General features: G+C 45.6%; 1 protein-coding gene across 3 annotated transcripts in view; it reads left to right on the top strand.

The window, feature by feature from the left end:
* scap (SREBF chaperone) overlaps positions 1-12,458 on the top strand; it is a 306,453-nt gene that overhangs the window by 271,123 nt on the left and 22,872 nt on the right. For all 3 annotated transcript variants that reach the window (XM_068031444.1, XM_068031446.1, XM_068031447.1), the window contains 2 exons: positions 1,156-1,241; positions 5,599-5,681. In XM_068031444.1, the coding sequence (XP_067887545.1) occupies positions 1,156-1,241; positions 5,599-5,681 (169 nt within the window). The remainder of the gene's footprint in view (positions 1-1,155; positions 1,242-5,598; positions 5,682-12,458) is intronic.

Genomic DNA, 12,458 nt, shown 5'->3' with positions numbered 1-12,458 from the left:
TTTATGGTCTGTGTCTAGGCCAGGATTTATTACCCATCCCCAGTTGCCCTTGAGAAGGAAGTGGTGAGCTGCTTTCTTGAACCGCTGCAGTTCTTGAAGTATAGGTCCAACAACAGTGCTGTTGGGAAAGGAGTTCCAGGTTTTTGACCCAGTGACGGTGAAGGAACGGTAATATAGTTCCAAGTCAGGATGGTGTGTGGCCAGGAGGGGTACTTGCAGGTGGTGGTGTTCCCATGCATCTGCTGCCCTTGTTCTTCTAGCTGGTAGATGTCGTGGGTTTGGAAGGTGCTGTCGAGGGAGCCTTGGTGAGTTGCTGCAGTGCATCTTGTGGATGGCACACACTGCTGCCAGTGTGTCGGTGGTGAAGAGAGTGAATGTTGAAGGTTTTGGGTGGGGTGCCAATCAAGCGGGCTGCTTTATCCTGGTTGATGTCGAGATTCTTAAGTGTTGTTGGAGCCGCACCCATCCAAGCAACTGGCATCAAGGGATATGGGGATAGTGCCAGAAAATGGTGTTGAGGTAAATCATCAGCCAAAATCTATTTGAATGGCGGAGTAGGCTCAAGGGGCCAGATGACCTACTGCTGCTCCTCTTTCCTATGCTCCGATTAACATGTTACCGTCCCTCTACCAATGCCTTACCTACAAAAAGGAAACACACACAGTACTGATGAGCTCCCCTAATTACTCATTTGATAAGTGCACCAATCGGCATGAAACTGAGACACACAGAAAAGGAAAGTCTGGGATTTGATCCCTAGTCTTGTGCTGAGCTAGCTGATTTCAATTGGAATAGCAGTCAAGGTAACCATTAGTTTCAGCGCCCCACAGCTAGGAAAAGGAAAATCGGTCGGAGCCAATAACTGTGAAGTGACTTCTGGAATATGCTCGTGTGAATGTTCAGAAGAAGAGAGTTGGGCCGAGCTGAAATGTTCTACCATACATGAATATCTTGCTATGCTTACTGCTTCAGCTTGAAACCTGAAAATGACCAGTTGGGTGAGATATAAGAGTGTGTCCAATGTCAGTGGATCTCTACCCCCAGTGTGTGTCTGCACCTAGAGAAAACCTTGGGTCTATTTCCTAACAAAAGTGAAACGGACCTATTTAAACCTTGACCAGTCTTGCTGTTTAAACTGGGTTTGGCTCATTTCAGGTGTGGGACGCTGCAGATGGAACACTGCGCTGCAGTAATGATGAGGGTTCATCTGGGATAACAGCGCTGGCTTTTATCACAAACAGGTAATAAACTGCATATATGTCATGAATTTACCCTCTGAATCTTTAGATAACATTCGATGTTTGTCCTAGTAGTGTGCTCTAATAGCAGTGTGTAACCCAATCCATTCTCCAGCACAGACAGGTTCTATTACATAGAATTGAGTGTTATGGTGTCTTACGACATTATTCATGACCTAAGTTCAAGATGTGATGGTGCATCATGGAGTATGAGCCACGATAGTCTGACTGCCGCAAAGCTTACAATCCGGTTCTTGTATGTTTTCCCTACTTGATAGATTAATCACCCATCGTAAAGGTCTGTGCAAAGTGGTTGAATTTGGTTGTGTTAAAATGAAGAAACTTGAATTTAAATAGAACCTTTCACACCTTTTTGTCATCCCAAAGTGCTTCAGGGTCAATGAAATATTTTTGATAAAGTACTCACTGATGAAATAAGTGTAAAGCTGTTCTCGAGTCAGGAGGACTTTGGAAAAAAAACCTTTGGTTACTTTAGCCAAAGGGTAAAAACAGTTGCTAAATGGGTGCAGTGCGAGTAAGACTTGCCATTCGAAAGTCTGGTTTTAGCGCACAATTTTGGTCCTAATTAATGTTCCCTCGTACTTCTGTTTGCTGTGCGTGGCTGGCTTGTTATGTTGTGCAGTCCCTGTAAGATTGACCTACAGCCAAGCATGCACACAACTTAAAGGGAGCGTTGCTTGTGCGCGGTCTATTTGTTCTATGTTCAGCACATTGCCAATTTCGGTGCGATTGCGCAACTTAAAGGGAAAATTGGTCCTAATTGTTGATTATCATAATTTGAACTTGCCTGGAGATGCTAAACCAGAAACCTGCAGGTATAGCACTCAACTGCTGATTAGACACAATTTTCATAGAGTAGTATATGTGGACTCCTCACACTCACTTCAGCTGAAGATGTGGAGGGCTCTTGCTTACACACAGCAGCGTGTTGCAGGATGGCTCAGGGACCAAGGGGGAGGTTGCACAATGTTGTATTATCTCTTTCAGATTAATACAAACAAAGCTGAAGGGCAGTGTTACAGCCATGTGGTGAGGGGTTTGAGTGTTTCCACTGTTCAACTCCCCCCTGACCAAAGCAACTATGTTTTATTTGTCAAATAAACAGACAGCGACAGGTTTTCTTGCAGGTTTAAAACAAAAAATCAATTATTTCTTGATCAAAACCAATGCCTTAACCTGAAATTGTCATAACTGCATCCTCTCACGCATTCTCTCGCACACACACACAAGAAAAGATAGAGAGGAAAAGGGGTAAGTAGGTTTAATTGGGGATCACGGTAAACCTGTTGAATTCTCTCAGAAGTCAAGTTCTCACTGGTTGCAGGCCTGAGGTGTTTGTAGGTTTATCTCTTGGTTGCAAGTTCAGTTGAAGACAGTGGATCACTTCTAATTCACTGCTGTATAAGTATAGATGTAGAACTCTACAGCAAGGCACTTCCCTTCTTGTTTGGTTTCTCTCAGCCCCTTGGCTGGAAACAGGTTTCTTGGATGCTTTTGCTGGATGTTTGTCTGTCTGTCTGGCTCTCTCTCTAGGACTGCCTTTTAAGGTAAACATTTGTTGCATCTCGCCTCTGCTGGAAGACAGGTATTTTCTTCCCTGTAGTGACCGACAGTGGTCGAGGATGTGGCTATATCACACCTTCTTTGTTTCAGAAGAACCCATGCAATTCAGGAAGATTTCTGGATGGGTGCAGTTGACACTTCTTAGCTTTGAAGGTGTTCCTTTGTCCCTGTCAAGACAGTTTGAATATACAAACCCCAAGTCTTTTAACTTATGGTGCCATTTTGGAGTACATTCACTTTTTAAAAGAAAAGTCTTTTTTAAAAGACAAAGTCAATTTTTATAACTCTTCAGATTTAGTCCATAATTTTTTATCATCGCACTTCTTATATGTGTGACAGCAGGCATAGAGGTTGAACACAGAGCTTTAATGGAGACTTGTTGCTTCAGCTTGCATGTGCTGACTGTGCAAGAGAATTGAATCACGTGATATTGTATCACTTCCTGTAATGATATACATATTAGCATAAACAGTATGTTAAATATACTTATTTAAATATATAACAAACAACACATAGGTTCTCAGATGCAGTACTGGAGGTCCTTGTGGAGGAGGTTTAGAAGAGGAGGAACTCCTGTACCTAAGCGTTGTGGGGGAAGTGAGGGAAAGGATGCCACCTCGCACTCCTGTCCCCCTCTCCTACAGCAGTGTGTGCTGCTCTGTCTGGCTTCAGCTGCTCTGTCCATTTCCTCTTCCAGACCAAGGGGAAGCTCCTTTTCTCCTGGTGACTCCTATAAGATGTCCAATAAGGTGGAGTAGCACAGTATTTACTCTTTCTGGGTGAAATCCTTAGTTTCAGGAATAAATGTTGTTTAAGTGTTGATGATGTCTTGACAAAGTGTCCCAGAAAGTCTCCCAATATGTTTTAGAGGTCCTCCTCACAGCTCCAGCAGCAAAGAACATGAAATGATGAGCTTTTTATTTATTCATGGGATGTGGGCATTGCTGGCTAGGCCAGCATTTATTGCCTAATTGCCCTTGAGAAGGTGGTGGTGAGCTGCCTTATTGAACTGCTGCAGCCATGCAGGGCAGGTACACCAACGGTGCTGTTAGGAAGGGAGTTCCAGGATCTTGACCTAGCGACAGTGAAGGAAGGGCAATATAGTTCCAAGTCAGGATGGTGTGTGCCTTGGAGGGGAACGTGCAGGTGGTGATGTTTCCATGCATCTGCTGCCCTTGACCTTCAAGGTGGTAGATGTCGCGGGTTTGCAAGGTGCTGTCAAGGTGCGTTGCTGCAGTGCATCTTGTAGATGGTACACGCTGCTGCCACTGTGTCTCGGTGGTGGAGGGAGTGAATGTTTGTAGATGGGGTGCCAATCAAGTGGCTGTTTTGATCTGGATGGGTTCGAGCTTCCTGAGTGTTGTTGGAGCTGCACCCATCCAGGCAAGTTGAGAGTATTCCATCACACTCCTGACTTGTGCCTCGTAGATGGTGGACAGACTCTGGTGGGTCAGGAGATGAGTTACTTGCTGCAGGATTCCTAGCCTCTGACCTGCTCTTGTAACCACGGTATTTATATGGCTACTCCAGTTCAGTTTCTGGTCATTGGTAACCCCCAGGATGTTGCTAGTGGGGGATTCAGCGATGATAATGCCATTGAATGTCATGGCAAGATGGTTAGATTCTCTCTTGTTGGAGGTCGTCTTTGTGTGGTGTGAATATTACTTGCCACTTATCAGCCCAAGCCTGGATATTGTCCAGGTCTTGCTGTATTTCTGCACTGATTGCTTCAGTATCTGGGGAGTCGATAATGGTGTTGAACATTGTGCAATCATCAGCGAACATCCCCACTTATGACCTTATGATTGAAGGAAAGTCATTGATGAAGCAGCTGAAGATGGTTGGGCCTCGGACACTACCCTGAGCAACTCCTGCAGTTATTTCCTGGAGCTGAGATGATTGACCTTCAACGACAACCACCATCTTCCTTTGCGCTATGTATGACTCCAACCAGCAGGGAGTTTTCCCCCTGATTCCCATTGACTCAAGTTTTGCTCGGGCTCCTTAATGCCATACTCGGTCAAATGCTGCCTTGATGTCAAGGGCAGTCACTCTCACCTCACCTCTTGAGTTCAGCTCTTTTGTCCATGTTTGAACTAAGGCTGTAATGAGGTCAGGAGTTGACTGGCCCTGGCAGAATCCAAACTGAGCATCACTGAGCAGGTTATTACTAAGCAAGTGCCGCTTGATGGCACTGCTAACAATACCTTCCTCACTTTACTGATGATTGAGAGTAGACTGACCCCTATAGGTCAACTTGAAATAGACATCAGCGGTGTGTTTACTTCCAAACAACAGGTCGCTGTTAAGAGAGGGCGTTAGTTGAAGCACTAGCCACCAAAATGCCGTGCACCATCTTTATTAAGTGCTTGCAGGCATTTTAAGTGGCAATCAGCTGGCTAATAAACCTCCTGGCGCTAGCTTCAACCCCTTTACCAAGATGGTGTCTTGGCTAAATTCAGCTACCTTCCACTGATATTGTTAGCCGTGTCTAACAACTGCTGTTTTATATAAATAGCTGTGGTTATTTTTTTTAACTTCAAAGTGCTTACAGGCTACTTCAGAGTATTTACAGACTTTAATGCTCACCAACCCTGTTAAATCAACTATGTTAGTTACATCGCACATCAGAATGAGGTGGATGGGAATTAACTTGTATGATGTATCATGTAATCAGATGCGCCAGCATGCAGACATTGACTTGATGCTACCACACCAGAACATAGCTAAGTTATTTGTTTTGTGTTCAATAAACTAATTTCGCTTTCTCTTACAGAATTGTTGCTGCAAGATTGAATGGGTCCTTAGATTTCTATTGTTTAGACACCAATAAAACCTTTAACCAGCTGCAGTACCGAGGTACGTCAAAGATTTTTATTTGAAATGGATATTTCTCTCCTGTTTCTGACCCTACTCTCCTGAAGTTAATATGGCTCTGTACCTTGTCCAACAAGGGTATTTCACAAAAAGGATAGCTAGGGAGAGAGTAGGTCCCTTAAGGATCAGTGTGGTAATCTATGTGTGGAGCCACGGGAAATGGGCAAGGCCTTAAATCAATACTTCTCGTCTGTATTTACCGTGGAGAAGATCATGGAAGCTAGTGAGTTCAAAGGAGGGAACAGCAATATCCTGGAGCATATCAACATTACAAATGAGGAAGTGTTGGAAGTTTTGAAGCGCATTAAGGTGGATAAATCCCCAGGGCCTGACCAGGTTTATCCTAGGATGCTATGGGAAGCAAGGGAGGAGATTGCTGGGGCCCTGGCAGAGATTTTTGTATCATCATTGGCCACGGGTGAGGTACCGGAAGACTGGAGGATAGCTAATGTTGTGCCTTTATTTAAGAAGGGCAGCAGGGATAAGCCAGGGAACTACAGGACGGTGAGCCTTACATCAGTGGTGAGAAAGTTATTGGAAGGCATTCTGAGAGACAGGATTTATATGCATTTGGAAAGGCAAGGTCTGATTAGGGATAGTCAGCATGGTTTTGTGCATGGGAAATCATGTCTCACGAATTTGATTGAGTTTTTTGAGAAGGTGACCAAGAGGATTGACAAGGGCAAGGCGGTGGACGTTGTCTACATGGACTTTGACAAGGTCCTGCATGGTAGGCTGGTCCGGAAGGTTCGAACACATGGGATCCAGGGTGAGCTAGCCAATTGGATACAAAATTGGCTTGGTGATAGTAGGTAGAGGGTAGTAGTGGGGGTTGTTTTTCAGATTGGAGGCCAGTGACCAGTGGTGTGCCGTAGGGATCGTTGCTGGGCCCTCTGTTATTTGTCATATATATTAATGACTTGGATGTGAATGTAGTGGGCATGATTAGTAAGTTTGCAGATGACACCAAAATTGGTGGTATAGTGGATAGTGAAGAAGGTTATCTAAGGTTACAACAGGATATAGATCAACTGGGAAAGTGGGCAAGGGATTGGCAAATGGAATTTAACACAGACAAGTGTGAATTGATGCATTTTGGGAAGTTAAACCAGGACAGGACATATACAGTGAGTGGCAGGGCCCTGGGGTGTGTTGTTGAGCAGAGAGACCTTGGGGTGCAAGTACATAGTTCCCTTAATGTGGCAACACAGGTAGACAGGGTGGTGAAGAAGGTGTATGGCATGCTTGCCTTCATCAGCCGAGGCATTGAGTACAAGAGTTGGGACGTCATGTTACAGTTGTACATAACGTTGGTTAGGCCGCATTTGGAGTACTGTGTGTAGTTCTGGTCGCCGCACTACAGGAAAGATGTGGTTAAGTTAGAGAGGGTGCAGAAAAGGTTCACAAGGATGTTGCCTGGTTTGGAGGGCTTGAGTTATATTGAGAGATTGGATAGGCTGGTTCTGTTTTCCCTGGAGCGAAGGAGGCTGAGAGGGGACATGATAGAGGTATATAAAATTGAGAGGCATAGATAGGGTAGATAGCCTGAGTCTGTTTCCCATGGTCGGGGTGACTAGAACTATAGGGCATAGATTTAAAGGTGAGAGGGAGGAGGTTTAAAGGGGAACAAAGGGGTAAATTTTTCGCACAAAAATAGTGGGTATTTGGAATGAGCTGCCAAAAGAGGTGGTGGAGGCAGGAACAGTAGCAACATTTAAGAGGCATCTGGACAGGTACTTGAATGAGCAAGGCATAGAGGGATGTGGAATTAATGCAGGCAGGTGGGATTAGTATAGATAGGCATTATGGTCGGCATGGACACGGTGGGCCGAAGGGCTTGTTTCTATGCTGTCCGACTCTATGACCCTAATGTTAAGTATTGGTTGAGAGAACCTCAGCTATTCCTGAGAATGTTGTCATCTGATAAAACACACAAATAGGAGATTACAGGCAGATGCTTAGGAGAAAATTAATAAAAATGGGCCGGTTATTCCATTCTTTACTAAATGCTACCAATAGCTCATTAACATCGAACACATTTTCAAAATCACATCCTTTAAACTCATAGTCCTTTCAGTATTTTTTAAATCATAGAAACATGAGCCTGCTCCGCCATTCATTATGATCATGACTGATCATCCAACTCAGTAACCTGTTCCTGCTTTTGCCCCATACCCTTTGATCCCTTTAGACCCAAGAGCTATTAGAATTAGAACATTACAGCGCAGTACAGGCCCTTCGGCCCTCGATGTTGCGCCGACCTGTGAAACCATCTGACCTACACTATTCCATTTTCATCCATATGTCTATCCAATGACCACTTAAATGCCCTTAAAGTTGGCGAGTCTACTACTGTTGCAGGCAGGGCGTTCCACGCCCCTACTACTCTCTGCGTAAAGAAACTACCTCTGACATCTGTCCTATATCTTTCACCCCTCAACTTAAAGCTATGTCCCCTCGTTTTTGCCATCATCATCCGAGTAAAAAAACTCTCACTATCCACCCTATCTAACCCTCTGATTATCTTGTATGTCTCTATTAAGTCACCTCTCCTCCTCCTTCTCTCTAACGAAAACAACCCCAAGTCCCTCAGCCTTTCCTCGTAAGACCTTCCCTCCATACCAGGCAACATCCTAGTAAATCTCCTCTGCACCCTTTCCAAAGCTTCCACATCCTTCCTATAATGCGGTGACCAGAACTGCACGCAATACTGAAGGTGCGGCCTCACCAGAGTTTTGTACAGCTGCATCATGACCTCGTGGCTCCGAAACTCGATCCCCCTACTAATAAAAGCTAACACACCATATGCCTTCTTAACAGCCCTATTAACCTGGGTAGCAACTTTCAGGGATTTATGTACCTGGACACCAAGATCTCTCTGCTCATCTACACTACCAAGAATCTTCCCATTAGCCCAGTACTCTGCATTGCTTTTACTCCTTCCAAAGTGAATCACCTCACACTTCTCCGCATTAAACTCCATTTGCCATCTCTCAGCCCAGCTCTGCAGCCTATCTATGTCCCTCTGTACCCTACAACACCCTTCGACACTATCCACAACTCCACCGACCTTCGTGTCATCCGCAAATTTACTAACCCACCCTTCTACACCCTCATCCAGGTCATTTATAAAAATGATAAACAGCAGTGGCCCCAAAACAGAACCTTGCGGTACACCACTAGTAACTAAACTCCAGGATGAATATTTGCCATCAACCACCACCCTCTGTCTTCTTTCAGCTAGCCAATTTCTGATCCAAAGCTCTAAATCACCTTCAACCCCATACTTCCGTATTTTCTGCAATAGCCTACCGTGGGGAACCTTATCAAACGCCTTACTGAAATCCATATGGACCACATCCACGGCTTTACCCTCATCCACCTGTTTGGTCACCTTCTCGAAAAACTCAATAAGGTTTGTGAGGCACGACCTACCTTTCACAAAACCGTGCTGACTATCGCAAATGAACTTATTCTTTTCAAGATGATTATAAATCCTATCTCTTATAACCTTTTCCAACATTTTACCCACAACCGAAGTAAGGCTCACAGGTCTATAATTACCAGGGCTGTCTCTACTCCCCTTCTTCTACAAGGGGACAACATTTGCTATCCTCCAGTCTTCCGGCACTACACCTGTCGACAATGACGACATAAAGATCAACAACAACGGCTCTGCAATCTCCTCCCTGGCTTCCCAGAGAATCCTAGGATAAATCCCATCTGGCCCAGGGGACTAATCTATTTTCACACTTTTCAAAATTGCTAACACCTCCTCCTTGTGAATCTCAATCCCATCTAGCCTAGTAGGCTGTATCTCAGTAATCTCTTCGACAACATTTTCTTTCTCTACTGTAAATACTGACGTAAAATATTCATTTAACGCTTCCCCTATCTCCTCTGATTCCACACACAACTTCCCACTACTATCCTTGATTGGCCCTATTCTAACTCTAGTCATTCTTTTATTCCTGATATACCTATAGAAAGCCTTAGGGTTTTCTTTGATCCTATCCGCCAGTGACTTCTCGTGTCCTCTCCTTGCTCTTCTTATCTCTCCCTTTAGATCCTTCCTGGCTAGCTTGTAACTCTCAAGCGCCCTAACTGAGCCTTCACGTCTCATCCTAACATAAGCCGCCTTCTTCCTCTTGACAAGCGCTTCAACTTCTTTAGTAAACCACGGCTCCCTCGCTCGACAACTTCCTCCCTGCCTGACAGGTACATACTTATCAAGGACACGCATTAGCTGCTCCTTGAATAAGCTCCACATTTCGTTTGTGCCCATCCCCTGCAGTTTCCTTCCCCATCCTACACATCCTAAATCTTGCCTAATCGCGTCATAATTTCCTTTCCCCCAGCTATAATTCTTGCCCTGCGATATATACCTGTCCCTGCCCATCGCTAAGGTAAACCTAACCGAATTGTGATCACTATCGCCAAAGTGCTCACCTACATCTAAATGGAACACCTGGCCGGGTTCATTACCCAGTACCAAATCCAATGTGGCATCGCCCCTGGTTGGCCTGTCAACGTACTGTGTCAGAAAACCCTCCTGCACACACTGGACAAAAACAGACCCATCTAAAGTACTCGAACTATAGTATTTCCAGTCAATATTTGGAAAGTTAAAGTCCCCCATAACCACTACCCTGTTACTCTCGCTCCTGTCGAGAATCATCTTCGCTATCCTTTCCTCTACATATCTGGAACTATTCGGAGGTCTATAGAAAACTCCCAACAGGGTGACCTCTCCTCTCCTGTTTCTAACCTCGGCCCATACTACCTCAGTAGACGAGTCCTCAAACATCCTTTCTGCCGCTGTAATACTTTCCTTGATTAACAATGCCACACCCCCCCCCTCTTTTACCCTCTTCTCTGTTCTTACTGAAACATCTAAATCCCGGAACCTGCAACATCCATTCCTGCCCCTGCTCTACCCATGTCTCCGAAATGGCCACAACATCAGGATCCCAGGTACCAACCCATGCTGCAAGCTCACCCACATTATTCCGGATACTCCTGGCGTTGAAGTAGACACACTTTGAACCAAGTTCTTGCTTGCCAGTGCCCTCTTGCGTCCCTGTAACCTTATCCCCTACCTCACTACTCTCAACAGCCTGTACACTGGAACTACAATTTAGGTTCCCATTCCCCTGCTGAATTAGTTTAAACCCCCCCGAAGAGCACTAACAAATCTCCCCCCCCCCCAGGATATTGGTACCCCTCTGGTTCAGGTGAAGACCATCCTGTTTGTAGAGGTCCCACCTACCCCAGAAAGAGCCCCAATTATCCAGGAAACCAAAACCCTCCCTCCTACACCATCCCTGCAGCCACGTGTTCAACTCCTCTCTCTCCCTATTCCTCTCTTCGCTAGCACGTGGCACGGGCAACAACCCAGAGATAACAACTCTGGTTGTTCTCGCTCTAAGCTTCCACCCTAGCTCCCTGAATTTCTGCCTTAAATCCCCATCTCTCTTCCTACCTATGTCGTTGGTGCCTATGTGGACCACGACTTGGGGCTGCTCCCCCTCCCCCTTAAGGATCCCAAAAACACGATCCGAGACATCATGTACCCTGGCACCTGGGAGGCAACACACCAACCGTGAGTCTCTCTCGTTCCCACAGAACCTCCTATCTGTTCCCCTAACTATGGAGTCCCCAATGACTAATGCTCTGCTCCTCTTCCCCTTTCCCTTCTGAGCAACAGGGACAGACTCTGTGCCAGAGACCTGCACCCCATTGCTTACCCCTGGTAAGTCGTCCCCCGCAACAGTATCCAAAACGGTATACCTGTTGTTGAGGGAAACGGCCACAGGGGATCCCTGCACTGCCTGCTGGTTCCCTCTCCTTCCCCTGACGGTAACCCATCTACCTACTTCTTTTACCTGAGGTGTGACTGCCTCCCTATAACTCCTGTCAATAATCCCCTCCGCCTCCCGAATGATCCGAAGTTCATCCAGCTCCAGTTCCCTAATGCGGTCTGCGAGGAGCTGGAGTTGGGTGCACTTCCCACAGATGCAGTCAGCAGGGACACTCTTGGCGACCCTTACCTCCCACATTCTGCAGGAGGAACATACAACTGCCTTAACCTCCATTCCCACTATTCTAGATTCCCAACAAGTCTACTGAAAAACGAAACAAAAAAAAGTCAAAACTTGTTCGCTGAGCAATCCGACGGACTGAACTTTTTAAATAAAAAGCTTACCTTATCAACACACCAGAGTCCTTTTTTTTGGTTAGAGGGGGAGGGTGGGTGGGAGACACTACATGTGTGGTGTCTCGGGTACTGCCACTGCCCAAATAAATAGTTTTCCCTTACCCAGCAGTCCCCTGGTCCTCCGAAACAAAAGGGGATTAACTTGTAACTTACACTGAAATTGACCGCTCAGCTGTAAGTTCGCTCCGCACCTCCTTCTGTCAAAGCTGCTCCTCGCAAAAAGAAAATGATTTTAAAACTGCCCAAATAAATAGTTTTCCCTTACCCAGCAGTCCCCTGGTCCTCCGAAACAAAAGGGGATTAACTTGTAACTTACACTGAAATTGACCGCTCAGCTGTAAGTTCGCTCCGCACCTCCTTCTGTCAAAGCTGCTCCTCGCAAAAAGAAAATGATTTTAAAACTGCCCAAATAAATAGTTTTCCCTTACCCAGCAGTCCCCTGGTCCTCCGAAACAAAAGGGGATTAACTTGTAACTTACACTGAAATTGACCGCTCAGCTGTAAGTTCGCTCCGCACCTCCTTCTGTCAAAGCTGCTCCTCG

This window comes from Heterodontus francisci, chromosome 5 (assembly GCF_036365525.1).
Source record: "Heterodontus francisci isolate sHetFra1 chromosome 5, sHetFra1.hap1, whole genome shotgun sequence".
Lineage (NCBI taxonomy): Eukaryota > Metazoa > Chordata > Chondrichthyes > Heterodontiformes > Heterodontidae > Heterodontus > Heterodontus francisci.
The sequence above is the reverse complement of the archived record's forward strand: the minus strand, read 5'-3'. Positions and strand labels throughout refer to the sequence as shown.